A 26,559-nucleotide genomic window follows, 5' to 3' on the forward strand; every position below is an offset into this window, starting at 1 on the left:
TCATAGCTTGAGTCAATTTACAAGCCTCTACATCTCAATCATATTTGTCATGGTGTATTGTCTATGGATGTGTTTTATGATACCCACCATAGGACAACGGATGCAATTTAGCCACTGTGCTAACTTGACAATATATTTATGATAAATCTAAACTGTCCTAATCAAATAATAATAAAATTAAATCAATATTCACTAGTCAAAAAAGTTATTCTATTCAATATAATGTTTTAAAGTTTAAAAATTAAATAGACACGTGCAATAGAATGCATTATCTTCTAGTACCACAATAGTAATGCCTAATTTTGTGTTTTTGGTTCCTGTTGTTACGTCAATATCCAACTACTATTTTTTGCGTACGCGGGGCTCCTTAACATAGGCCCCGTAACCGGAAACCTTACGCAAGCGTCGTTTGTGAATTGCAGCCCGTCGCGCTACTACCTCGACGTGGGCTGTGGATGTGGCAGCTGTGTGCGGGCAGCCTGATTACGTGTCTTTGCTCCAGAAGTTCACTCAAGTGGATTTGGGCTGGTTTTCTCACTCTCGATCTTTGTCAGGTAAAGACTATTTCACTAAATTTTTGCTCTTGACCATTTTGGACCGTTTGCATGTAGCGGCAAAATAAAACATAAGCTAATGCTAAGCTACCCAACATGCACCCCCATTGCATGTTTAGCATAATGTACAGCCTGAAACTCACTCGGCGACTTAGTGTAATGGCACTGCATAAATACCGCGATATTTATTCGTATGAACGTCACCCACTGTCTGTTTATTTAGAGTCAATATTTTAGGTTAACATTGGTTGACCATCAACATCTTCTCAGTAGGTTACTGCCAAGATAAGCAATAAACTATTGCAGTCCTAGTTGCACATGGTCAGCCATCATACCTAAAAGGTACTTAACCCGTTAAGCCAGGTTCCCTGCATTAAATGGGCATTGCTCTGTGTTTGTCACACTTGATTTTAGGTTTCGGTGCCATGTTTGCCAGACTCCGCTTGTGCACACACTTTCCACCCAGAATTCGGCAAGTGAAAGTCAGCAATGCCACTATCAGAACATTTTCCCAAACAAAATGTAAGTAGCACTCATCTGATTCAGTATAAATGTGAAGTGTTTCTACTTTGTAATGATGGCAAGTAATGTAACCAAAGTATTGTCATGAAGTGGCCTGTTAGTGTATACCCAATTCCAATTTTGGGACATGCTGATATTTTTTTTTCTGATGTACAATAGATTTGAAACTGAATGGAAAAAAAAAAAAAACAGAATTACTAAAAGAAATGCAAAAAAACAAAAACCCAGATACATGGACAAAACATGGCAACAATTTTCATTTGTATACAAACACTATAAAATCTACAAACCTGTGTACTTTTTGACATTCAAAATTGTAAAAAACAACCAAAATGAATTTTCACACGTAAAACCCCAAAAAATGTACTTAAAATGGCTGAAATAGACAGGGATATATTTTATAGTGGTGGGATTTCATTCAAACTAATTAAATAGAGGGTTTATTATTTATACAATACATGTACAAAGTTTTCAATTAGATTTTGGTCACCGAAACAATAAACAAAATGAAATCACAAATGTCTATTTCCCATCATGGGGAATTTACAAGTCTTTAATTCATAAATTGAAGTTGGCTTTTTTCAATCTTTTAAATGACTTTCATAGTTTACCAGTAAGCTGTGAACTGTTTCATCCCTAATGTGCACTTGCAGTCTCCCACCCACGCTCCCATGGCAAGTCTTTTGCCCATCGGAGTGAGTTGAAGCAAGCCAAACGCATCGTGGTGAAATTAGGGAGTGCTGTGGTGACACGGGGAGATGAATGCGGCCTGGCCCTGGGGCGACTGGCCTCCATAGTTGAGCAGGTAACGCATATTGTTGGTCGATCTGCATACTCAAACGGAGTCTGTTTCGTTCAAGACTCATTATCCTTTCTTGTATCCTGTCAGGTGGCCATGCTGCAGAATCAAGGCAGGGAGATGATGATTGTCACCAGTGGTGCTGTGGCATTTGGAAAGCAGAGATTAAGACATGAAATCCTGCTCTCCCAAAGTGTCAGACAAGCTTTGCATTCTGGTCAGAACCAGCTGAAGGAAATGGTGATCTATAACTTTATTAGATAAGTGTCTGTTTAGTTTTCTGTAGGTATTTTCACGGTGAGTCTCCCCCAGGCAATTCCAGTTTTGGAGGCAAGGGCTTGTGCAGCTGCTGGACAGAGTGGTCTGATGGCGTTGTACGAAGCCATGTTTACTCAGTATAGCATCTGCACTGCACAAGTATGCACTTGAGCTTTATTCTACTGAATACTGAGAGGTGTTTGAAAGTTACTGTCACTGAAGGCTTCTTATATGTTCTTTTCTGCAGATTTTAGTTACAAACCTGGATTTTCATGACGAGCAGAAGCGACGCAACCTTAACAGCACCCTTCTTGAACTTCTCCGGATGAACATAGTTCCCATCATTAACACCAATGATGCTGTTGTGGCACCCCCTGTTCCCAACAGTGACCTGCAGGGGGTAAATGTGGGTACTGTGTGAAGGGCATGCTGGGAATGCTAAGTGTTGTGTATGAGGATTTCTTAAGGTGAAGGCATGCATCAAATCAAATACCTTATAATGTTATGTTTCTACTCATCGCAACATTCAATGTTTTTTTTTTCTTCTTCTTTTGAGATAGTTGGGTCTTTTCACCCCTTAAACCGCATGGTGTACATTCCTGCTTGTTAACTCGAAAGAGGTGATCTTTTACCCACTTATTGAGACTTGCAGGCTTTTGCTGTATAGCAGGGGTGTGAAACTCAAATTCATGGTGGGCCAAAATTAAAAATTGGGACAACGTCGTGGGCCAAACTCAATATTTAATGAAAAATCACGGAGATGTGCATGTTTCCCTTCTCTGCAGAAATGTAGCGTTAATGTTTATCATATGACAAACTTAATTTTTTCTGAAACACTGAATCTGGAATAAACAAACTCTATTATAAACAATAAATTAAATTTGCGATAAAAGACATCAGTGATGTTTGTTGTTTTGTATTTAAATAACTAACATGAATTCTTCTGTCGCTCCATCTTCTATTTATCTATCTCCAACTACCTTTTTGATGTAAATATTTTTTCAAAGGCCAACAACAACGAAAAAAATAATGTCCTTTAATAAAAATCCAAACTTGAGTTGATGAAAGGCATTAAAAAAAAACCCAATTCAATTAAGATATATTCTTCTGTCTTTTAATTTAGTGAACAGACAAGCTGCCTCCCACCTGTCTTCGAAGTTAACCGGTTTCCATCTTTCGTTTGGCCATTTTTGGGAAGGGGAAGTCTAAATTTGCTCGTGGAGACTGGTAGCATAGTTGCTAATGACTGCAACAGAAAGGGAAGGGATGCGTGCCAGTCTAGACTGATTGGCCAACACACTAGCAAAGCATTCTGGGATTTGTAATATTAGTGGCACATGTGCTATATACTGCCAGCTCTAATACGCATTTGATATGGTCTTGCGGGCCCCTGAACCTGAGTTTGACATACACGCTGTATAGCATCTAATGAAATTATTAAATTAGTCCCCCCCCCACCCCCATTATAATTCATAACCAGATTTTTGTTATGGCTTTATCACAATGACTTTATGCATTTCAGGTTATAAGCATCAAAGATAATGACAGTTTAGCTGCCCGTCTGGCTGTTGAAATGAAAGTGGACCTCCTAATTGCCCTGTCAGATGTTCAAGGTACAGAATTACCTGATTATTGGTCTTTTTAAATGCTAGCATTATGAGTTGTAAGTTAAATATTCCCCCCCAAAATGTCTAAAAACTTTCACAATTGTGTATTGTTTGATTAAAATTACACATTTAAATGAATTTCATTTCATACCTTTTCCTGTGAGTGGCTGGCAACGAGTTCAGGGTGTACCCCACCTCCTCCCCGCAGTTAGCTGGGACAGGCTCCAGCATACGCGCAACCGTAGTGAGGATAAATGGTGTAGAAAATGGATGGATGGATCATGGCTTTTCTGGGGGTCCAGGTTGTACCCCACCCAAAGTCAGCTAGGATAGACTCCAGCTAACCTGTGATCCTAGGAAGCGCTATAGAAAATTTATTGATTTAAACTTGCTAAATTATTAACACATTATTCCAAACTGAAATTTGTATCAAATATATTTTTCTTTATCTTCAAATAAGTTGATTTGTCATTTTTGTCATGACTACACTGCTTGAATGCAGGATTAAAACTGACAAACAAATCTCTTCTACAGGCCTATATGACAGTCCCCCAGGAACAGATGATGCCAAACTCATTGATATCTTCTATCCTGGAGACCAGCAGTCAATCACTTATGGAACAAAGTCCAGAGTTGGCATTGGCGGCATGGAAGCCAAGGTCGACACAACAGACAAAATACTTCATCATAAATTGTAGACAGTTGGTTAAAAATCTTGATTTAAGTCCACTGTTTTCTAATACAGGTCAAAGCAGCCCTGTGGGCACTACAAGGTGGGTCATCTGTGGTTATTGCCAACGGCACGGATCCCAAAGTCACAGGCCATGTCATCACAGACATTGTGGAGGGGAAGAAAGTTGGCACGTTCTTCTCTGAAGTAAAACCAGCAGGTGCATTGAACTAAATGCAAACGGAACCCCTTGTTTTTAAATTATCATGTTTTTTTTTGTTTTTTTTATTATATATAAATGAGGTCTTTAAGTATTTTTGGATTATACTCTTGTCACCTTCAGGTCCCACTGTGGAACAGCAGACAGAGATGGCCCGTCATGCCGGAAGAACTCTGGCTTCTTTGCTTCCAGAGCAGGTGAATTTCTCCTTGCCTCATTATTTTGGCATGAAAAAATACTATTTAGCTATTAATAACGTGGGTGGTAATGACTCATCTGTAAGAGTTTAGATTTTGGAAAAGGAGGATTACTGTTCGAGTCCTGCTGTGGACAAAAGAAATTACGACTAGTTTTTGGAGAGATGCTCGTTACCCTGATAACTGTCGAGGTGCCCTTGAGCAGGGCACTGAGCCCCAACACCTAAATGATTACAGTGGACCCTCGAATCGCAACCATAATTTGTTACAAAACTGTTTGCGAACAGAAGGAATTTTTAGAATTGATAGGTTTTCAGCCCCACAGCCAAATCTTCTTTGCGCGCAGACGCTGGCAAAAAGCAGGTGAGCACGTAAATGTACTTAAATACGAAAGTAAAATGTGTTTTTTTTCTTCTCTCAATTATTTACAATACCTGTTTTGATAACTTTGGGCACAACGAAAAAACAAAACTCCATTTAAAAAGTTGTTCCCATAGGTTTGTTAATGCGAGGCCTGGTATTTTCAAATCTTAAAAGATTATTTCAATTCACAGTGTCTTGAACCAAGGAGACGTCGACTATCACCACACACGAAGAGTTTTGCTCGTAAATGTTGAACGCATTCATTATTTAAGATTGTTGGCCCCAACCTGCTTCGGACCCTAAAATCGGTACAAATCCACTCTTAACACACTTCAGACCAAAGGGCAGTCTTCTAGAATAAGCTAAAACATAAGATTGTTTGACGTTCTTGGTCAGGAAAGGGGAAGATTCAAGACAAAAACAGCCCGATTGACTTTGTGTGTACCGGGATTATCTAAAACATTTTTTTGGGTTAAATTAGCTAATGATAGCAACAGAAAAAAATACACCTTCCCCGTGTTGTGTTGAGCTTATTTGGAGAATTTTTGAATGCGATTTGTGATTATTTTTGGCTTGTACAAGACAAAACACATGGGTGACAAATTATTATTGCAGCCAACATCAAACAATTTTATGGCTATGGAGGGAGAATATCTTGCTTTTCCGAATCTGATGCATCCTCGTTCATGCTCCTCAGTTCACATTTTTCCTTATAAGTCCCCAAGATCTCAATCAATAATCTATCAAATAAAATACAAACCGCAGTTGACGTTACCTCTCTCTATTTGCATCTTTTTTAGATCGTTGTGAGTAATAAGTCAATTGTAACAAAGTAAGGAGTACAAAGTATGGATATGTTTTCTAAGGTAGGGAGTAAAAATATAAATTTGTCAGAAAACGAATTACTGAAGTACAGATGGCTGCAAAATCCTAAGTAAATGGTGTACAAATGCTTTATTTTCCACCACTGTGAGCCAAAATAAGATATGACCGGAAATTTAGTTCACAAACCGATGTGTTCGTGAACCGAGGTTCCACTGTATACAGTTAACCCTCGTTTATCGTGGGGGTTATGTTCCAGAAAACCCCTGCAATAAATCAGTGAAGTAGCTTCCAATGATTTATCATATACAAATGTATCATATATGCAATTCAGTGCCGATATGTGATACTTTAGTGTTGCAGGTATTTTTTATCCACACTCTACACAAGCACATTCCTATTAAAGCTGGGTAGGCTCTGCTTGAATGATGTGAACAACAGCCCATGCAGACATGGTGTGAACAGGCAATATCCTGCCTTAAGCATTAGCACCGTTACACACTGATGGTCCTGGCAATGTAGTCAGTGAAAAGCATTATAGGAACCCAGAATTCGTTGCAGTGATATTTTTAACTACAGTACTGTAGTTGTAGAAAATTAAGAAACATTGCTTTTTACTTGCATTTGTTCCTGTTGATATTATGAATGTGTCCACTAGCTATTTGTCAGGCTAAGGTTGGATTTGTGAATTAATTTCATATAAATCTTACTGTGGCTTGTGTTTTAAACATTGGCTTTCCGGACATGTTCTTGGTATCCTCAAGCAATCTGGTGATTTACCAAATGTTTGAGTGGAGATTATTTAGTAAGGTTTCTTTTTCTGCTATGAATAAGAGCGCAATTGACCTTATGTGAGTCATTGGTGCCACACTAAAATAATATAGCCAATAAAGCTAAATGTATTAGAGATGTGCAAGTGAATAACTCCCCTACACTGACCTATTAAAGAAATCTGCGATGCACTAAATCAGCAAAAGGTGAAACGTGATCTCGTGAGGGATTACTTTGTATAAATTGTTCATCTTTGTGTTTCCAGAGAGGTGAAATCATCTGCAGTCTTGCTGAGTTGCTTACAGAGAAGAAGGATGAGATTCTGAGTGCTAACAAGAGAGACATGGAGATAGCAACAGCATCAGGTAAAGAAACGGGACATGTGAATGAACGTAATTCACTGGTGCATATGTTCCTCAGGCTCAATGCGTAATTTAGTGGCTCATTCAAGCTCAGTAGCTTTGTTCTTGAGGTCTGTATTGTGTGTGTGATTGGATTGCACATAATTATGAGTGAGTAGATTTTGTTGTGAATTGTCAGTTCAGAATGTACCAGTCTTCTGTAGCTGAGCATGAATACTGGTCTTTCAGGAACCAGGCCCTCCAAGAAAATCTGCATGTGGATCTGCTAAGTGTAGCATTTATTAATTGTCCTAATGTATTCATTAAAATTCTTTATAGGTCGTTTCTCCCAGGCTCTCATCGACCGGTTGAGTCTGTCAACAGCTAAACTGAACAGCCTGGCCATCGGCCTGCGTCAGCTGGCTGTGTCTTCCAGGGATAGCGTGGGTCGGGTGCTGCGGAGGACCAGGATTGCAAACAATTTAGAGTTGGAGCAGATCACTGTCCCCATTGGTGTCCTGCTGGTTATCTTTGAGTCACGTCCTGACTGCCTCCCACAGGTAATTGTCGCTGTCGTGTTCATAATACTGCATCTCGATGCTGATTTACAGTTTAAATTTGTCTGCAATGTGTCTTTCAGGTATCTGCTTTGGCCATTGCCAGTGGAAATGCTTTGCTGCTGAAGGGTGGCAAGGAAGCTTCCAACACCAACAGAATTCTGCATCAACTCACCCAGGAAGCACTTTCCATTCATGGAGTAGCAGATGCTATTCAACTGGTGAGATTGAAAGTGTTTAATTATATACATGCAGCTAAATTTTTCCTGGGATAACTGTCTTCATTTTTACATTGATTGTGCCATGCAGGTTAGCACACGAGAAGAAGTTGAAGATTTGTGCAGACTGGACAAAGTAATTGACCTGATCATCCCAAGAGGGTCGTCTCAGTTGGTGCGAGACATACAGAGAGCAGCAAAGGGTATTCCCGTACTGGGCCACAGTGAGGGTGTCTGTCATGTTTACATTGACAGTGAAGCAAGCATTGACAAAGCCATTGACATTGGTATGTAGTCCTAATGTGTCTCTATAGTTTACCTATTTTAGCAAGGGTTGTGTTTTAAGGTTTGTCTAATTTCTGTGAGTGTTCAGACAAAAGACCAGTGTGTTTATCTGTTTGACATGCAGGACACTGATATTTGCATACAGTATGTTGTATACATTTGATTCCAGTCCGAGACTCTAAATGTGACTACCCTGCGGCCTGCAATGCCATGGAAACTCTCCTCATTCATAGAGACCTGTTGCGAACTCCAATATTTGACCAAATTATCGATATGCTGAGGACAGAACATGTAAGACATGTAGTTTCTGGGACTTGTCCATTTAATTCAATATGGTTGTAATATTTCTCCTTCCACCTTTAAATTATTGAGCTGATTACAAAGAATTACTCTGATTTCCCATTTTAATTTCTTCAGGTAAAGATACACGCCGGTCCCCGGTTTGCATCGTATTTAACGTTCGGCCCATCTGAGGTGAAGTCCCTGCGGATAGAATATGGGGATCTGGAGTGCTGCATCGAAGTGGTGGACAGCATGCAGGAGGCTGTGGACCATATCCATAAATATGGCAGCTCCCACACCGATGTCATTGTTACAGAAAATGAAGAGACAGCTGAACAGTTTCTGCAGCAAGTGGATAGTGCGTGTGTATTCTTCAACTCAAGTTCTCGCTTTGCTGATGGCTACCGCTTTGGTCTAGGTAGGGATATTTATTTCACCTTACATTATTTAGAGTAAATTATAAAAACTGAATGATGCAGTGAATTATTTTTCCAGGTGCTGAGGTGGGGATCAGCACAGCACGCATCCATGCCAGAGGTCCAGTGGGTTTAGAGGGGCTTCTGACCACCAAATGGGTCCTTCGAGGAGAAGGTCATACTGTGGCTGACTTCTCTGAGCAAGGAAGTATGAAATACCTTCATGAAAACATCCCTGTTCCCCAAGGGCTTCAGCTCGGCTCTTGTCCAAACTGATATCAGTGACTCGAGTTTGCAAATGTCAGTCACATTCAAAGGTTTGTGTCTGAAAGTAGCACTTTGCTACTCCTGCTTAATTTCTTGTACAAATCAAGTGTTTCTGCAGAAAGCTTGCATGTAGTTTTCCCCCCCAGTGATTAAAAAAAGCAATCACTGACACAGTAGGGATTTTTAACTTATTTTTCTACAAACGATCATCGCCTGTTTGTAATTTATGGTAAAAGCAGTTCTGTTGCAGATCTGTTTATGACCTATCTTCCTGATGAGTTTTATTTGAATAAATATCTATGGTAAATTGTGTTTGCTTTATCATTATATATTGTTTTCTACCGGTGGGTTATTGTGTTCTTTCCCATTTCATTATCCACACACAAATCAGATTATCATTCCTAATTGCTCAACAATAATTTAGATCTGTATTTTTTGGTGTTCAATGGTGGGAACTTTGGGAAGTAACGAAGTAGGCTGCAAATACTGCTGAAGTATAAATATTTTGTTACTGTAAAAATTTCACGCACCTGTACTTCAGTGACGTGAGGGCAGGATAGGCAAGTGAGGCAGAGCCGCACTGCCCCCTGGTGGTCTTTCCTTTCCACTGCATGTGAACAGGGAAAAAAAAACAACCCTATGATTTACATTAAATTGTTCCATTTTAGTTGTATGGTCTGTGCTTTATATTGATTTTCTTTTTTCAATCCAATTTCAGTGATTTCATCGTTAAAATAGCTGAATTTTCACGTTTCCTGTTCAAATGCATAGGAAGTGCAGTTATGAGTCACGATTCATCGCTCGCATGATGCTTCAAGAGACCAAGCACACATCCATTCAGGCAGTCTGTGATTGGTCCGTGGCTTCACACAAGAGACATCGGTGTTTCATCATTACATTGCCAATAATGTTTTATCACACACTGCACTTACTGACGTTTAACAGACTGTCTAATATATTTAATGAAAGTGTGTGACATTTAGTCTTTATTTTTCGACCAGAAAAGCCACTAAAAGTGCACAGTGGCGTCTGGTATGGACGGTGCCACAACCAGCATGTGGCAGTGTTGAGCTTCAGTCACGTGACGTAGTCAGTGCCTCATCAATCATGAACCTCACCGCACGTCACTGCTGTATTTGTAGTTTCTGACTTTTTTTGACTCCGTTAATTCAAAAACATCTATCCTTCCTTCCTTTTTTTTTTTTTTTTTTTTTTAACTTTGTCAAAATTGGCTTGTTCATTTTTTTTTTTTTCAACCTTGTCAGTTCAGTCAACCTTGTCAGTTCAGTCCTGAATCTCCTGTCAGAATTTAGCCTCCAGCAAAGCTGTGTCCAGGTTTATTTTTTCTTGGTACGAGCAATATGCAAGTTGATAAAGGAGGGAAAGCGCAGTTTCCCCCCCGCCCCCTCGTTGTGGCAATTTATCAATTATTTTTTATTTGTTTTTTTTAAACATATGATTCACAATGTACTTTGAGTTGAAACTACTTCTACTTTTACATGACCACAGTGTTTTGTTTTGTTTTTACCCCAGTATCTGTACTTAAGTATAGCGTGTAATTTTTGCCACCTTGAGTTAATTATATTTCTCACTGTCTTATTTTTTGTTTGCAGTTCGGGAAGTTTTTTTTTGATAGTCTTATTTTTTTTGCAAGAGGTTTTGTTCTATTCTTGGACCAAATCTGATTCCATATATTAATAGCACACGATTTGACGTCGATGAAAAAGTAAACCTTGAAAATCGGTTGACAAATGAAATTATTTGTTTTCAATGTGCATGCATTGCTCTCTCTATCTCTCAAAATGTTTTTTGTTGTTGTATGAAGTCTTCTATTCATGTCTGTGGGTGTATCCTTATGACGTTAATAGTTGGGCGGGCAAAAAATATAAATTGATATTAAAACTAAAATCTTAATCATGTTGCATGTTCTTCATAATTCACGTTTTTCGTTATACAGTAAAATAAGGCATTACTTTTCCTAGCTGGTCTCAATAAAGTCCCCCCCCCCCCACACACACAGCTGGAACTGTCTGTCGTGTAGACCCGCCGGCGGAGAGACCCCCCCCCGCCCCGCCTCTTTCCTACATTCATCTCTCCATCTGTCATCGGTTTTCGGACGTAACATGGCAGGAAACAATTCCTATACTATTGTCGAATATTTCGGTGGGGATGATGGTTACCGCTGTGGTTACTGCAAAAATGAAAAGGGAAACTTTTCTCACGGTAAGTGTCTAATAAGATAGCCCAGTGTATACATTACCATGCTAACAAACTAGCTCTTCCTGTTAGCGAGAGAATTCGCCGATCGCTGTGTAATATATATTCAGACAAAAGACGAACTAAGTGTTTCAATGTGTGCTGCAGGAAGTGTTGCTCGTGAAGGATTCTGAATGTTACCATTGTAGCCCTTCATTTTATACCCTAAAGTTTATATTTTCCTGACCGGCAAAAAAACCTATTCATATATAATATATATATATAATATATATATATATATATATATATATATATCCCGTGCATTATATCAGAGGAGTCTTGCGTGCAATGTTGATTTGGCAGCGACGCTCTCTTCTTGGCTCATGATAAACACTTGCAACATTAGCATTAAAGACAGCTGGTGTGTTGCCAACTAGCATCGAGCTAGCTAGCACTAGCACCCGTGTATTCACATTGACAAGGACGTGCCCGCCCACGCAATACTCTCTGCTTTGTCATAGCTTCAAATCTTGGCGAAAGTCTTAAAGAGTGATTGAGCATATACACTCGTGTCTTTCCTCGCTACTTGCTTAAAGTTAGCCTTCCGGTCCAATAAATGCACTGAAGCCAAAGCACTTTGTCCCACATTTGGAGTTGCCTGTAGCAGAATGACGTTTCACGCTTGTGTGACGGTAAACATGCATGTCAATACATTGGTGCACCGTGGAAAAGATCATTCATCTCAGTAGTTGTACACGGGGAAAATATTTGTTTCAGAAGGTGTAATTCCTGTGTTCAAAATGATTTCGATTGTTGGCCGCACGGAGTAGATGTGGTTAGCACGTCTACTTCACAGTTAAAGGGTTGTGGAGTTTGCATGTTTTCTCCGGGCTTCCTTCTTTCCACATTCATCAGAACATGCTTCTTATGTTTATTGAAGAAATGCGTCGATAGACGTTAATGTGAGTGTGCATGTGCGTGCTCTGCAATTGACTGGCGACCAGTCCAGGGTACCCTGCGTGGTTGCCTCTCATAGCAAGTCAGCTGGACTTGACCCCAGTGAGGCTAAACGCTGTAGAAAATGTATGTATGGATTTTTTTTATTCATTCCCATTATCATCCAAATTGTGATAAAAGAAAATCTGAAAGTATTTCACAGTGTGTGTAGTGTAGCAAATCTGTACTATATCACTGAGAGTTTCACTTTTTGAATTGAACTACCGAAAGAAATGAATTTTGCCACAATCCATTGAGTTGCACCTGTGAGATGGCAGATCTACATATTGAAATTGGGACAGTTCACCAAAGATCTATGTAATCAAAGCATGTACATTTGTTTTGGAACAGTGTTATCACAGATAAATGTGATAGATGAGAGTTAGCCATTTTTTTTAGCCATTTAATAGACATACTGATTACTGTTGTGATTTTGTACTAAATCATCCCTCAATGCATTTTCTATACCGCTTGTCTTCATTAGGGTTGTGGATGATCTGGAGCATGTCCCAGCTGTCTTTTAGGCAAGAGGCTGGGTACATCCGCACTGGTCGTCAGTCAATCGCAGGACACATATAGACAAACAACCATTTGCACTCACATGTCTATGAGTACGGGTAGAGTCAGATGATGTAACCACGACCCTGCACTACATTAGTTTGTCTATAATGTATACATTTCCATTTTAAATGAACATTTAAAAGTCTGAGGACTACGCATTTAACAGACTATGCTATGTGTTGCTTTTATTGTACTAGCATCAGTTCTCATCATCTTCCCTCCACATACCCAAACATAATTTGGCAATACTTACTCATAAATTAGCTTTTAAAAATGCAACTTAAAAAACTTCTTTGCTGGTTGAATAAATGTCTGCCGTTAACTTATTTATATTCGCTATGATTTGGACCCTCATTCAAAGAATCTGTCTTTAGGTGTTGAAATGTGTATGTCCAGTGTAAATTACACTTGTTGAGAAACAACTAAAATAGTATATATTTTTTTATGTTTAAGAAATATAATTTCGTGTCTCAAGAGGGATGAGACAGTTTTGCTATAATTAGGACTCAGGTGGTAACTCAAATAGCTAGTGAGTGATACAGATGAGTGGTTCTCTAATTTAAAGCAAGAGCAGTTATATGGACTTGTTACATCATGGGAGCAGCATGTATGGTTCAGGGCTAGAAAAGTAAACCTTAAAAAAAAGTTAAGTCTCTTTAACGCTTGCTACCAACTTAACGAAGAAAACTTTAACAATAAATGGGTGCATGCCTGTCAGTTGTGTAACCTAGTTTACAATTCATTTATCTGGTTTAGATGTAGGCCTACAGTACAGTAATGTTATAGTCAATGTTGCTTGCAAGCTGTGTGTATGATTTTAGCAGACAAGGTCAGAGGTTGAAATGAGATCTTCGCCCTCAGTCCTGGGAACTAGGATGTAAGCTGCTGTTTCTACAGATCATAAATATGCATGTGTTTATTGGCGGACTATGGGAATGTTTCTTGGCAGTACTTCAAGATTTTGATGAAACACACTGGACAAGGACACTGCACACTTGTCCCATTTCTTGTATCCCACGTGGAGAAGTCTGGGTGCTACTAAGAGACTCAGAGTAGTACATCTGCCGCAGACAGTTCAGTTTTATTTGGATCCAAATAATTCTTTTGTGTTCGTAACTGCACTTGTAATCTTATCATGGGACGAAGTGATATCTCTAGAAGTTTGAGTTACGTTTTTGTCTTCGAATTTATTCATTTGAACTGCAGTGTACATGTGGCGGTCCCTTTCTGACAGTGTCAATAAAAATTAAGAATGATGACCCTTTTTAGGCATAATTATTAAATTAATTGTATAAAGATAATTTATACAATCAAATATTCTAGACTGTTGGAGGATGTGATGAAATGTAAAACTGGTTGCTTAATGAAAACACACGAGTCAGACTATTCTCATATTACTGCTTTGGCTCTGTTGGAAAATAACTATTTTAACCATTATTATTAAAATGTCATCAATATACCTTGATAATAATATCGTTTTCTTCAGGTATGTGGTCTCACAGCTTGACAGTACAAGACTACCAGGACCTCATAGACAGAGGATGGAGAAGGTACCAAGCAACTTATGTCTGCTTTTAACCAACCTGCTTCTAATATTGAAGCCCAAGAAAAAAACAAAAAACCTGGACTCATCCATGTATTTTTTTATTCAATAGAAGTGGAAAATATGTTTACAAGCCCATAATGAACAAGACATGCTGTCCGCAATATACCATCAGGTAATGATTTCCAAACATGATGGTCTAAGCATTCATGCTCATTATTTGGATTCATTACAGGTAGATAACTAATTTTTTGACAGCATTCTAACCAAAGATACTACTGTGTGCTCTTTATCAAGATGTCATGCTGTGAAATTCCAGCCTTCCAAATCTCATAAGAAAATCTTGAAGAAGATCAATACATTCATTTTTAAAGGAGTAGTACCAAAAGAGCATGAAACTGGTGAGTATTCTCGATAATACTTTTGTGTGCGTGTGTTTGTTTTAGAGGATATTTTTTTCATAATTTTATCCGCCACTTGTGGTGTTATTTAACATTTTTTTTTTTTTTGTAGTGGAACCAATGGATTCAGTGTGTGAAGTTGCAGGTCCTCGAGAACCAAGTAAAGGAATGGAGTGTGCTATTACAGACATTCAAAAGGAAGTAGCAGAGTGCCCACATATCACAAAAGTTGACAGGAATGAGGCAGATGTCACACCCACTGTCTCAGAGACACCTAGAAAAGAGCCAGGCTCTGTCCTGGATGGCAGAACAACAGCCGCAGCTCCTAAACCTGGTAGGAAATCGTGTTACCGGTACCGATTATGTGATGGTGCTGCTGGTCACCATTGCTGAAAGTGTAATGTTGATTTGACTGTACAGTATAGCATGGACATTGTACTCTTGAACAAATAAATGCAGGTTTGTACCGCAACAAGTTCAATGAACGAAAGTTGATGAACTAGTTCATATTTTGTGTGAACGTTAACTGAACTTTGTTCATTTCTGCCGGTTGAACATAATTGAGAACACTCTCCTTCTGGTGTCAAAAAACGAGGTTCACCACTATGTGGACAACTGTGTCAGCAAATAGTACAACAGATTAAGAAAAATGTTCCTCAGTGTACAATTGCAAGTAATTTAGGGATTTTGTAATCTACGGTCCATAATATCATCAAAAGATTCAGAGAATCTGGAGAAATATATGCACCTAAGTGACAAGGCTGAAAATCAATATTGAATGCCCATGACCTTCGATCCCTCAGGCAGCACCATTGGCATCATTGTGTAAAATATATTGCCATGTGGGCTCAGGACAACTGTGAGTTAACACAGTTCGTTACTACATCAACAAATGCAAGTTCAAACTCTTAACATGCAAAGTGAAAACCATATGTCAACAACACCAAGAAACGCCGCTGGCTTCTCTGACGCAAAGTGGAAAAGTGTGCTGTGGTCTGACGAGTTACTTTTCAAATTGTTTTTGGAAATCATGGATGTTGTGTCCTCCGGGCCAAAGAGAAAAAGGGTCATCATTGTTATCAGCGCTAAGTTCAAAAGCCAACATCTGTGGTAGTATGGGGGTGTGTTAGTGGTGATGGTGACGCAACACACTGGTAAACATGTTCCTGTCCCATGTTTTTGGGAATGTGTTGCAGGCATCAAATTCAAATTGAGTCAATATTTGCAAAAAAAAAAAAATTGTAATAAAATGTATCAGTTTGAACATGAAATATCTTGTCTTTGTAGTGTATCCAATTGAATATACTGTTGGTTGAAAATAATTTGCATATCATTGTTCTCTGTTTTGATTTATATTTACACAACTTCATTGGAATTGGGGTTTGTAATAGTTACTGCTATAGATCAGACGGTTCATTTGGGACATGCCAGTGATGTGTCAACATCTGGAGTATAAGTCTCCATGAAAATGACGTCATCGGGGAACCCTTGTCTTATTTCCCCCAAACATTTCTACGTCCTCTTGCATTGCTCCTCTGTGAATATCCTCATTCCATGATGGAATTTCTGGTGAAAGGCGCTAGCATGTAAACAGAGGCTCTAGGAGCTCGGATCTAGGAAGTTCCAAATATGGAAAAGAAATTCACCCATCGAAGTTCAATGAGGAAATTTTATCGCCTTCTGCCATCTACGTGTCAAGCTGTGACTGGCCGACATGTCCAAAATGTGGGCGGGCCAAAATCTGGCTGAAAATCACATATTTCATCAGAAAACAAGCCCAAAATTACTATGGAGTCAATTTTGGGAAGATTTTTCTTCTGCCGACATCATTTTTAAGTCCAGACCTATGGAATGTTCTCACCATTAACTTGGTCCTCTAAGTGAACAGCATGTTAGTTTACATAACAATAATACAGTTTGTGTGCTTTCAAAACAGGAAATGGTTTTAAAAATGTGACTTGGAACGTTATCTAAGCTAACGACCAAATCTCGGAAAGGTTTATTACATTATGATGTGTATTTTTATGTTTCAAACACGTTTTAAGCTAAGTATTACTTTGGGGCTTGTGCCTGGGGAGCCAGGAAGGGAAAGTGTCATTGTTTTATGAAGTGCTAAGCGCTGGAGTGGGAGCATTTGTCTTTCACAGGAAATGATTTATTAAACATAATACTCAACATGAATTTGTGAATTGTCCTCTGAGTGGGGATGCTTTGTTCAGAACTGAGGCAGTGTGATTAACACAGTCCAGAACTGAAACCTTTGTCATCCAGTTGACCAGCGTGCCTTTGCCAGAGGAAAATAACTAGAACAGAGCTGTAAAGCTTGATAGGGAATTGTAGGTTTAGATCACTGTAGTTGTTTAAACCGACATCATAATTAGAATGATACTATAGTATTCTATACTGGAAATTTTGCATCATGTGAAAGGATTTTGACGATGTGGCTTTTTAGTGCATCTGAAATCTACCTTATACATAACAGAAGCTTCCCCACTTCAGGAAAACATTTTTTTTTTTTTACTTTGAACCAGCTGACTCTTCCAGTGAATCCTTGCAAGTGCCAGGTTTCCCTTTTACTGTTGTCAAGATGGGGTATTCCTCTCTTACGGTGATGGAGGAGAAAGTTGGAAAGTGAACTGATGGTTGCGTTGGGCAACTTGACAAGCGACCAATGGTCCTCGTTTCCTTATTGCTCCAAACAGGATGTGGGCGTATAAGCTGTTGACATGGGATGCCCGTAGAGCTGGAGGACTTGGCAAGAGTCTCAAGAGATCGTGGTTGAAAAGGAAGCGCAGGAGAGAGGGGGTGGGGGCTAAAACAAGATTGCATTGCGACAGACAATGTTAATGTTCTTACTATTCACAGTAGTAGTGATATCATAAGCAAATTATACGCTACTCTCAGTGAAAATTAAATGGGAAGGAAGGATGTCTGCTTACGATAGTGTCCATCCACAGTTCCCCACGCACAAGAATGATCTTTGCTATTTGTGAAGGCTGAAGAGGCACATCTCTTTCTCTTTTATGACTGTCTCCTCTGTCTGGGGTATAGGTATAGGAGTAGATCCCAACCGACCCCCTTGTCGGAAGGCCAAAGACTTGAGGAGAGAGCGGCGTCATCAGAAGGAGCAGATGAAACATAGCAGTGTTGGAGCCTCATCCACTTTGACCATTAGCCCTCCTACTCCCACTCAGACCAACCAAACCAAAACCCTGGAAGATTTTCTCACCGAGACGTGTCCTGACAGTTCGTCTCATTGCCTGGAGGTAAGCAGCAGTGGTTTCCATTCTCCTTTTGTACTTGAAATAAGCATTAACTTGTTGTGCTGATTCCAACAGGGCAGAATTCTCGCTTCCATCATCATTAGCCTCAGTGACTTCACCATGTTTATGTTTGGAGGTTAACTGACCAACGCATAGTGAGGGGGCGGGGGGGACGCCTCAAAAAACACCTCATTCTCAAAGAACAATGGAACTGCAGACACACCACTGACTGAATCATGTTACCCTGATTATGACATTAAAACCACATCACCCACATGACCATGAATGAGAGGACATGAAAATTAAAAACTTGGGAGTCAAGGTGATTTTAAAAAAATCCCTGGTGAAGGTTCTAAAATGAGGTTGGCAGAGACACATCGTTCTTGGCCAAGACTTGAGCCAGACACAAGCACTGTCTATTATTGACACACCCTTCTTGCGGATGTTTGAGCATTCATAAAGAATCTGAATGCAGAGCACTAAACTTTACTATTGTTAGCTCAGAAAGTATATCTCTGGCCACACACTATACGGTATACATAATAGTATAGTGTCTTGGCATGTACTGTATTGTACATTGTACACTTTCCTGAACAGTCGTGTAATTTCACAGTACCCCACAATACAGTTGTGTGAATGTGTTTGCCTCCTTCCTGAGTTCTTATTTTTTTGCATGTTTGTCACACTTAAATGTTTGCCATCATGAAACAAATTTAGGCACAGTCATTTTTGCAGAATTGTTGTAATTCAGCCACATTGGAAGATTTTTGAGCATTAACTGCCTTTTTAAGGTCATGCCACAGCATCTCAATAGGATTCAGGTCAGGCCATTTACTAGGCCACTCCAAAGTCTTCATTTTGTTTTTCTTCAGCCATTCAAAGGTGGACTTGCTGGTGTGTTTTGGATCATTGTCCTGCTACAAAACCCAAGCTCGTTTCAGTTTGAGGTCACGAACAGATGCCCGGATAATCTCCTTCAGCATTATTTGGTAGACAGAAGAATTTATGGTTCCATTTATCAAAGTAAGTCTTCCAGGTCCTGAAGCAGGAAAACGGCCCCAGACCATCATACTACCACCACTGTATTTTACTGTTGGCCTGATGTTCTTTTTCTGAAATGCTGTGTTACTTTTACGCCAGATGCAATGGGACACACACCTTCCAAAAAGTTCAACTTTTGTCTCTTCAGACCACAGAGTATTTTCCCAAAAGTCTTGGGGATCATCAAGATGTCTTCTGGCAAAATTGAGACCAGCCTTAATACGTTGACATTTGCTGTAGTCAAGTATTGGCTGAATAACGTGTGCCACACAGGGCCATGTAGGTTTGGATTTTTTTTCTCCTTTAACAATAGAAATCTTAATTTAAAAACGGAATTTTGTTTGTTTACTTGTTGTCTTTGACTCATATTTAAGTTTATTTGATGATGGGAAACATTTAAATATGACAAGCATGCATGAAAATAAAACAAATCAGGAAGGGGGCAAATACTTTTCAAATCACTGTATCTATTTAAGACCCTTTCATAAAAGCTAAACGACATAATAACGAATAGACTCAGAGCCCTGACAATGTAATGTTACAAAGTGACCTTAAAGTATCCAGATTTTATCACATATTCATGAAGTGTTGACTACATCAGGGACAACAACAACACAAATACTTTGGGCATATTTTAAAAATAAGGCAGAAAAAAACCTTTACGTGGTGTGAATATGCATGAATCTGCCTTTGAAATGACTTAGTTTATGGTCACCTTTTGGCATGATATTTTATCATTAATTTAACCAATTTAATACCTATCATTTCTACTTATCCTGATGATGGTCAACTCTCATCCACCAGAGGGCAATATGATGACATGATTCTGTGCCCTCATGGTAAACTCACTCTTTCAAAAAAAGTCTTCTTGACTGGTCAAACAGTTTCTGAATTTTCTTTAGTTTTTAATCTGAAATAAAAGAATAACCAAATATAAAAATTTGAAGAAAAAAAAGTTTAGTCAATGATTTGGAGATAATGTGAACACAGCCCGGTGTAGGACCTAACTGCTTTCAAATGAACAAATAATATTGAAGTCTGGTGTGAAAAACTTTCAGTACAGTTGCAGTTTTTTTTTGTCCCTCCCACCAGTATAAAAAAATAATATAATTTCGTATATAGACTGAGGTTTTGTCCTTATGATTAGAGAAAGGTGAATGTTGGATGATATTTTCTTTAAAACTCTTTGCATTACAATAAAACTTTCTTGGGCAGTCAAGTATCCAACTATTTGAGTAATGCTGTAGTACTGTTGTAATAGCTCTCAAAAAAACTAACAAAAAAAATCTCACCACTGTGGTGTAGACTTGTGGCCTGCCTCAAGTAGTTCATCCTGTCGAAACATATCTTCAGCTCTAGAACATAAATAAAAAGATTGAACTTGGGAAATTTTCTTTCATTTATAAGGACCTGTGTAACTAAAAAGTGGATGCCAATGGTCATAGGAGACCAACCCTCTTCAGTCCAAATCCAATATACCGTAGGTTCAAGCCCCTATCCTATCTGTCTAGAACACTCAATTGACATAGTGTCTTTGGCCAGTAAAAAACTTCTGGTTGAAGAAGTGGTTGGTGGCACAGAGCCAATGTCTGAGCAAAATAATAATTTGTTTGATATTAGAAACTCTCACTCTTTTTTTTTTCATGGTTTGATCGGTCTATTTTAATCTCTAAGACTGAAACACACAATTGAGTGTATGAATAATAAACGTGTAAATGAATTTGCTAACAGCAGTGACATCATAGATCCAACATGCATCAAAAAATATTTTTTTCTAAACTTTGGTGAGTCACTGGAAATTATTTCTCCTCCTTTTTATCAATTTGGTATCTGTTCATCTCGTGTGCATTATTACAGATTCTTATAAAACTGTTCTCTGTATAATCTTGTTTCCTTTTAAAGGAAGGGGTCCATAAGAGCAATAGTTGTATCGTAAAAAAGATATCAAATGATTTACTAAGGCTGACTTGAAATCATAATGCCACTGAGCAAGGAGGGTGTGTGTTTGTGATTCTCATGTTGCAATGCATTCATCACAGTTGTCTGTGAGTTGTGCCCCTTGTTCAAATTGTACCTGTCCTATTATCTGTATTTTGATGTTAACTATTGTCTGCCAATATTTTTTTTTTTGAAGGTGAGGTTAGTGCGCGCCAATCCCCCTTGCACGCAGTTCAAAGCCTCTTTCGACGCCTCCTACCAGGTGTACAAACTCTACCAGATGGCAATTCACAAGGACCCTCCTGACAAACCCTCCGAGAGCCAGGTCAGGGGGTGGCAGGCATAGGTCAAGCTGCTGTTGGCCTTTTCATAGTGGGTGGGAGAGGATAGATATGCATCCAGAGGGACATTAGTAATAATAACAAGAAAATAAAATGTTCCAATTCATATAGTAGAATCACTCTGTCTTTTAAGAATCCTTAGTTTTGTTTGAGAGAAGTATTGTCATGCTATATACAGTATATGTCACATTGCCCTACTCTACTTCACTTTATAGTAGTGTACCACATGTTTTTAAATGATTCATACATTTTCACATATAAACGATAAATACTTTAGGGGAAATATCAAAAATATCAGGGTAAGTGAAAGCCATTATGTTTCAGTCTGAAAACAAAGATTGTCAAAGAAAGACAATCAAGGGAGATAATAATGTGAAAATGTTTCCATGCGCCATGGTTGAGAGCAGTGTTTCTCCAGGTGTATTGAGTTGGCCTTGAGTCAGTTGGTGGGCTATTTATTGTGGTCTGTTTTTTGGGGGAACAGTTTCAGTGTTGATTACTAATCCTCCTAGTTTTCACAGTTTAATTTCATCGGCTCCCCTTCTATCACCCAAATTCATGATAGATTAGGTAGAACTTTAATTGATTATTAAGAAAAATAATAGATTATTATTAGCACCTACTACACAATCTTGTTGGGAATGTTATGCCACTGGTGCAACTCAGCACTCCACATACAATGCACTGAATGGAGTCACAGATTGGGTGCCATGCGGCACAGTGTTTGTGGAAAAGAGATTATTGGGTTATTGCAGTTTGATAACTTCGGTGTGCTTCCTTGAGAGGGGCAAGGCTATGTACTAAAAGTTAGATACAAGTTGAGAACGCTCGATCTGTGGAAAATGTTGGGCCATGCACTAGCCTCATCTTCAGGTTGCCTGTTTAAGTGTGAGCTATTTTAAAACATAGTATATATTCAGTCTCCTAGAATCCCATCATTTTATTCCATGCATTCGTACTTTTTGTACAGCCATAAAAGGAATATATGTCAATTGCGGCTGTAACCATGATCAAGGAGACGGAAGTGAGATCTCTAAGCAACATTAAACAGCACTCATTGAACCTCATTGCTTTTCCCCTTTTACACTTTGTGCTTGAAGGTGAGGCTAGTACCAGTCAGCTTTGAGGACCCCCAATTCACAGCGTCCTATCAGCAGTCTGTGGCGCTGTACACCCGTTACCAGATGGCCATTCATGGGGATGACCCCAGCGAATGTAGTGAGAGTGAGGTACTGCACGATTTTTACTCTGCACTCTCTGTAGGACACGCATAGTTGGTTTTGTGTAACAGAAATTCTTTGTTTGGCAGACAGTATGTTGTTAAAGAAATCCAATTGCAGTTATACCATTCCTATATTTTTTACTTGTAATTTTTACTTTTTGTTGAAATTGTATATACATTCTATAAAAGAGTGACATTCCAGAGTTTATGCATTAAATGGTATGAATGATAGAATAAAAATAAATCATCTATTTAACGTAAGGTAGGACATATAATATGATGCAGTAGAATCAATATATCATAACATTAGCATCTTTATAATCTCATAGAAGGAGATGTTAAAACACTCACAAAAAGGAGTCCAATTTGTCCAGTGGACCCACAGATGTGATGACAACAGAAACAATAACTGCAGCAGCAATAGAAAGAGTACCTGATAGAATATCATGCATCAATTATATCTAATCATGATATGTTAAAAAACAATGTCGCCATTCTCAAAGGCTCCCCTGGGCTTGGGACAGAATAATAAACAGACCTATAGCACTACAGGATCTGTGGAGATAAATTATTGTAAGGCATCATTATAACTAACATTTATTTAAGAAAGATTTATTGTAGATTTTCCAGAGGTACATATTACAGAGGTCCAGAGGTACATTGCATATTACAGCAAAACCTGTTAAACAACTTTCTTTACATCCTTGGTGCATGAGCAATATTGTGCCTAATGGAAAACAGGAAAAACATGAAATCTAAACATTTGTTATGGTTTGTAGCAGTGTATGTGTTCGCCTGCCTTTATACGTCCATAAAAAGTGGAGAAAATAAAGTCGATGCAGAACTGCGAAACCTTTTCCACAAACATGAGTGGGCCAATTGTCCTTGAGGGCTGGAAAAACATCTACCCCCCAAAACCTTCTGCCAGTAGGCCTCTGTAAATGACTGAATTCTTTGTCTTGTAAAAGTAAGGTAGTTCATTAATTGTAAAAGCAGTATGATTTGGGAAGGAGGCGCTGGCACATTCTTTCTTAGTGCCTTAACGCTGGCAATTCTAAGTAAGAATGTGTACTGTACCAGCTTTAGCTCAGTTTTATAACCACTGTGATCAGAATGGTTCTAGAACATAATGTAAAGATTTAATAATGGAAAAAGAAAAATATTTTGCTATACAGTGTGCAGTTTGACTAACTGAATGATGAAATTTGTTGGAGACGTTTTTGGAAGTTGACTAATGGTGATTCATGTTGTAAATGAACATTGTCAGCTAAAGGTGAATCAATGGCATTTGAGAGGGATCCCACTGATTTTCATAGTGACTTTTATAGTAGCTGAAAGGTTGCTAATGCGATGTTAGAGTTTTAAATTGAAACTGAATGTCACCAGTAGCCTCTTCTCTTGTTAGTAGCATCCCAACAAATACAAAAAAACGATCCAAAGTCATGTATTTCCTGTTATACCACACCTGGAAGTGGCATCGGCATTATTCCCAAAACATTCCCCTAAAGTTGAGGCACATACTTTACAAAAGCACTACAAAGCACACATTTCGCTTACCTACCTGTTTTGGTAAGCGGTGACTGGGTTCCACCACATGTGGCTTTCATTGTCAGGCCAAAAAAACAACAACAGCTAAACTGTTAAATCTGTATTCCCATTCTTGGAAAAGGACCTTAATTTAAGGAAGACACACATGAAAGTATGCAACAAAGTTAGGAATAGTGATAAGGTGGATAAGTAGATGTGGGTGAGAGAGAAAAGAAAACATTTCATTTACCCCGATTATCTTTTTATTGCAAGAGTTCAAACCTATTAAGATATTGTTTTCGCTTTAGTACATCCACAAAGATCTGTGTCCTCCATCTCATATGGCACATCTTAAAAAAACAAAACAAAAAAAAAACCTTTTTCATAAATTCTTGTGGAGGGGTGTGGTAAGGAAGAAAGCATTTAACTTTGATGTGTGTGGATCTGGATAGCAGTATTTATGTATTATTTTTTTTTAATTTAACATTGTGAAAATGCTAATCCACAGAACACTGTTTCAATGGCTTTTCTTCACTTGTTTGGCCTGTACAGGAGATGAAGAAAACATAATAGATTGCTAATTTAGGACTCTGTGCAGTGAGCAGATTACACTAGGCATTCAATTTGGATGAGGTGAATCCACCACTATCCATTAATGTTCAGCCTTAGAGGGCTGGGCTGTGTGCATGCATGCGTGCATGCGTGTTTAAAGGGCAGAATGGTGTATGTCCTAGTAGGAATTGGGTCTAAGCAAATGAGTGTATTTATATGTACCGTGTGTGTGCATTTTAGACTCTAATCATGTGCAGATGAATGTTTACTGCAGTAAAGGGAGAGAAATGGGGAGTGATGTACTCCATGTGTTGCCAGTGAGAATGTTCCAGAGGGTACTTGACTAATCTGTTTACAGACTATTTTGTGTCGTTGCATCAGAGAAGGGAAGCTGAGATTGCTTCACATTGTATTGCCTTGCTGCCGACAGGCCTCAGTGACTGCACCTGCACGTTACACTTTGTTTTTACACACTCATCCATCCATCCATCTATTCGCTTAACCGCTTATTCTAACTAGGGTCGTGGGTGTGCTAGCGTTCATGCCCAAAATAACGCACCCCTGTTAAGCTTTTCTAATTAGAACTGAATGTAGTCCAGTAACTAGCCACTGAGTGCCAAATCAATGTATAAGTAGAGGGGTGGCAGGGCTGTATTGTAGTTGATTTTAATGCCCCGTTATTTCACTTTGTAACGTCTGTGCCTCCGTGAAAATTATTTTCATCCCCACACACTCAACCAAATAAATGGATGAGTAGGTTGTTTGGAGACTTAATTATACATGGGAGTGTGTGTTTTAGGACTGTAGCTTTTAAATGACATCTGTTATCGGCAACTGTTTTTATGAAGCTGTTTTTTTGTGCGTTTTCAGTAAAAGTGTTAGTGTTTTTGCCTTTCAGCGTATTGCACGTTGGGGGGTTTTGTGGTTGGAAATGTCTTGACGATAAAGTTAGTAGTGGAAAATTAGTTTACTGGTATTTTTCCAGATTTAATTTTTTTTTTTTTCCCCAATTAATATCGTCATGAAAATGGAACTATATAGACTGTTCTATATTCTAACATTCATTATCTCATATAATCCAGGGATCTCGTTTGATGAGCGCCTGCGTCTGAGACGCACAAAAATTAGCACCGATGGATTAAGCATAATCATTCTGCGTCCGTTGATGCATGGTTTAAGACCTCAGGTGTGTGCGCGCGCGTGCACAGCGAATCAAAAGTATGAATCCTGTATTGGTGCTAGCCAATCAGAGGCAGAGTTGGGCGGGTGATCGTTCCATCCATACACACACGGCGTTTGCTCCGTAGATGCACACAACTGGGACAAAGGGAACATTAACTGTTTATAACATTCGCTAGCCTGCGAGCTAATGAGCTATTGAGCTAAGGGTTGGAGCTAAAAAGCTCACTCGACCGCAGCGACATCGTTAAAATGTCAGCGTTCCGAGTTGTGTGTCTTCCCCACATAACACATGCACACACACGGGAAAGGTAACTGTTTATAAACTATAACGACAGCGGCACACATCAATATTTAGGCAGCAGTTGACTTCAGCGAACTCATTTTCAGCGTCATTTGATTGACGGATAAAAGTTTTCATCACAGTCCAGCAGGTTGAGGGCGGGCCTTATTTTACATTTTATTTATCCTATATTTAACTAGATAAAAAGCTTATTGAGATAAAATCTCCTTTTCAAAAGCCACGAGGCAGCAGACATTATACAGTACATAAGAAAACAACATTCATACAATAAATACAAATAAAGACTAAAATAATAAGTAATATTAAAATGTATGGCATGTGATTTAAAAACAGTGACAAAGCCCAA

General features: G+C 38.8%; 2 protein-coding genes across 6 annotated transcripts in view; both read left to right on the forward strand.

Annotated features, from left to right (window-relative positions):
- Positions 1-442: 442 nt before the first annotated feature.
- On the forward strand, positions 443-9,449 carry aldh18a1 (aldehyde dehydrogenase 18 family, member A1). 2 transcript variants are annotated; one of them, XM_061689866.1, is made up of 17 exons: positions 443-554; positions 969-1,076; positions 1,730-1,881; positions 1,966-2,115; positions 2,188-2,292; positions 2,381-2,539; positions 3,656-3,746; positions 4,275-4,399; positions 4,486-4,630; positions 4,754-4,827; positions 7,049-7,148; positions 7,464-7,684; positions 7,765-7,902; positions 7,991-8,186; positions 8,354-8,475; positions 8,602-8,884; positions 8,962-9,449. In XM_061689866.1, the coding sequence occupies exons 2-17, from the start codon at positions 980-982 to the stop codon at positions 9,156-9,158; spliced, it is 2,355 nt and encodes a 784-aa protein (XP_061545850.1). In that variant the 5' UTR covers positions 443-554; positions 969-979; the 3' UTR covers positions 9,159-9,449. The 2 variants fall into 2 exon arrangements, with proteins under 2 accessions (XP_061545850.1, XP_061545852.1); XM_061689868.1 differs by having other exon boundaries at positions 2,381-2,533.
- A 1,776-nt stretch (positions 9,450-11,225) lies between these two features.
- Positions 11,226-26,559, forward strand: part of LOC133409439 (arginyl-tRNA--protein transferase 1) — a 56,941-nt gene continuing 41,607 nt past the window's right edge. The window contains exons 1-8 of one of the 4 annotated variants that reach the window (XM_061689434.1): positions 11,226-11,372; positions 14,389-14,452; positions 14,558-14,620; positions 14,743-14,846; positions 14,959-15,180; positions 17,898-18,112; positions 21,285-21,413; positions 22,530-22,658. In XM_061689434.1, the coding sequence (XP_061545418.1) occupies positions 11,273-11,372; positions 14,389-14,452; positions 14,558-14,620; positions 14,743-14,846; positions 14,959-15,180; positions 17,898-18,112; positions 21,285-21,413; positions 22,530-22,658 (1,026 nt within the window). In that variant the 5' untranslated portion in view covers positions 11,226-11,272. The remainder of the gene's footprint in view (positions 11,373-14,388; positions 14,453-14,557; positions 14,621-14,742; positions 14,847-14,958; positions 15,181-17,897; positions 18,113-21,284; positions 21,414-22,529; positions 22,659-26,559) is intronic. The other 3 variants (XM_061689435.1, XM_061689436.1, XM_061689437.1) reach the window with 3 other exon arrangements.

The sequence above is a fragment of the Phycodurus eques genome, chromosome 11, assembly GCF_024500275.1.
Source record: "Phycodurus eques isolate BA_2022a chromosome 11, UOR_Pequ_1.1, whole genome shotgun sequence".
Classification (NCBI taxonomy): Eukaryota; Metazoa; Chordata; class Actinopteri; order Syngnathiformes; family Syngnathidae; genus Phycodurus; species Phycodurus eques.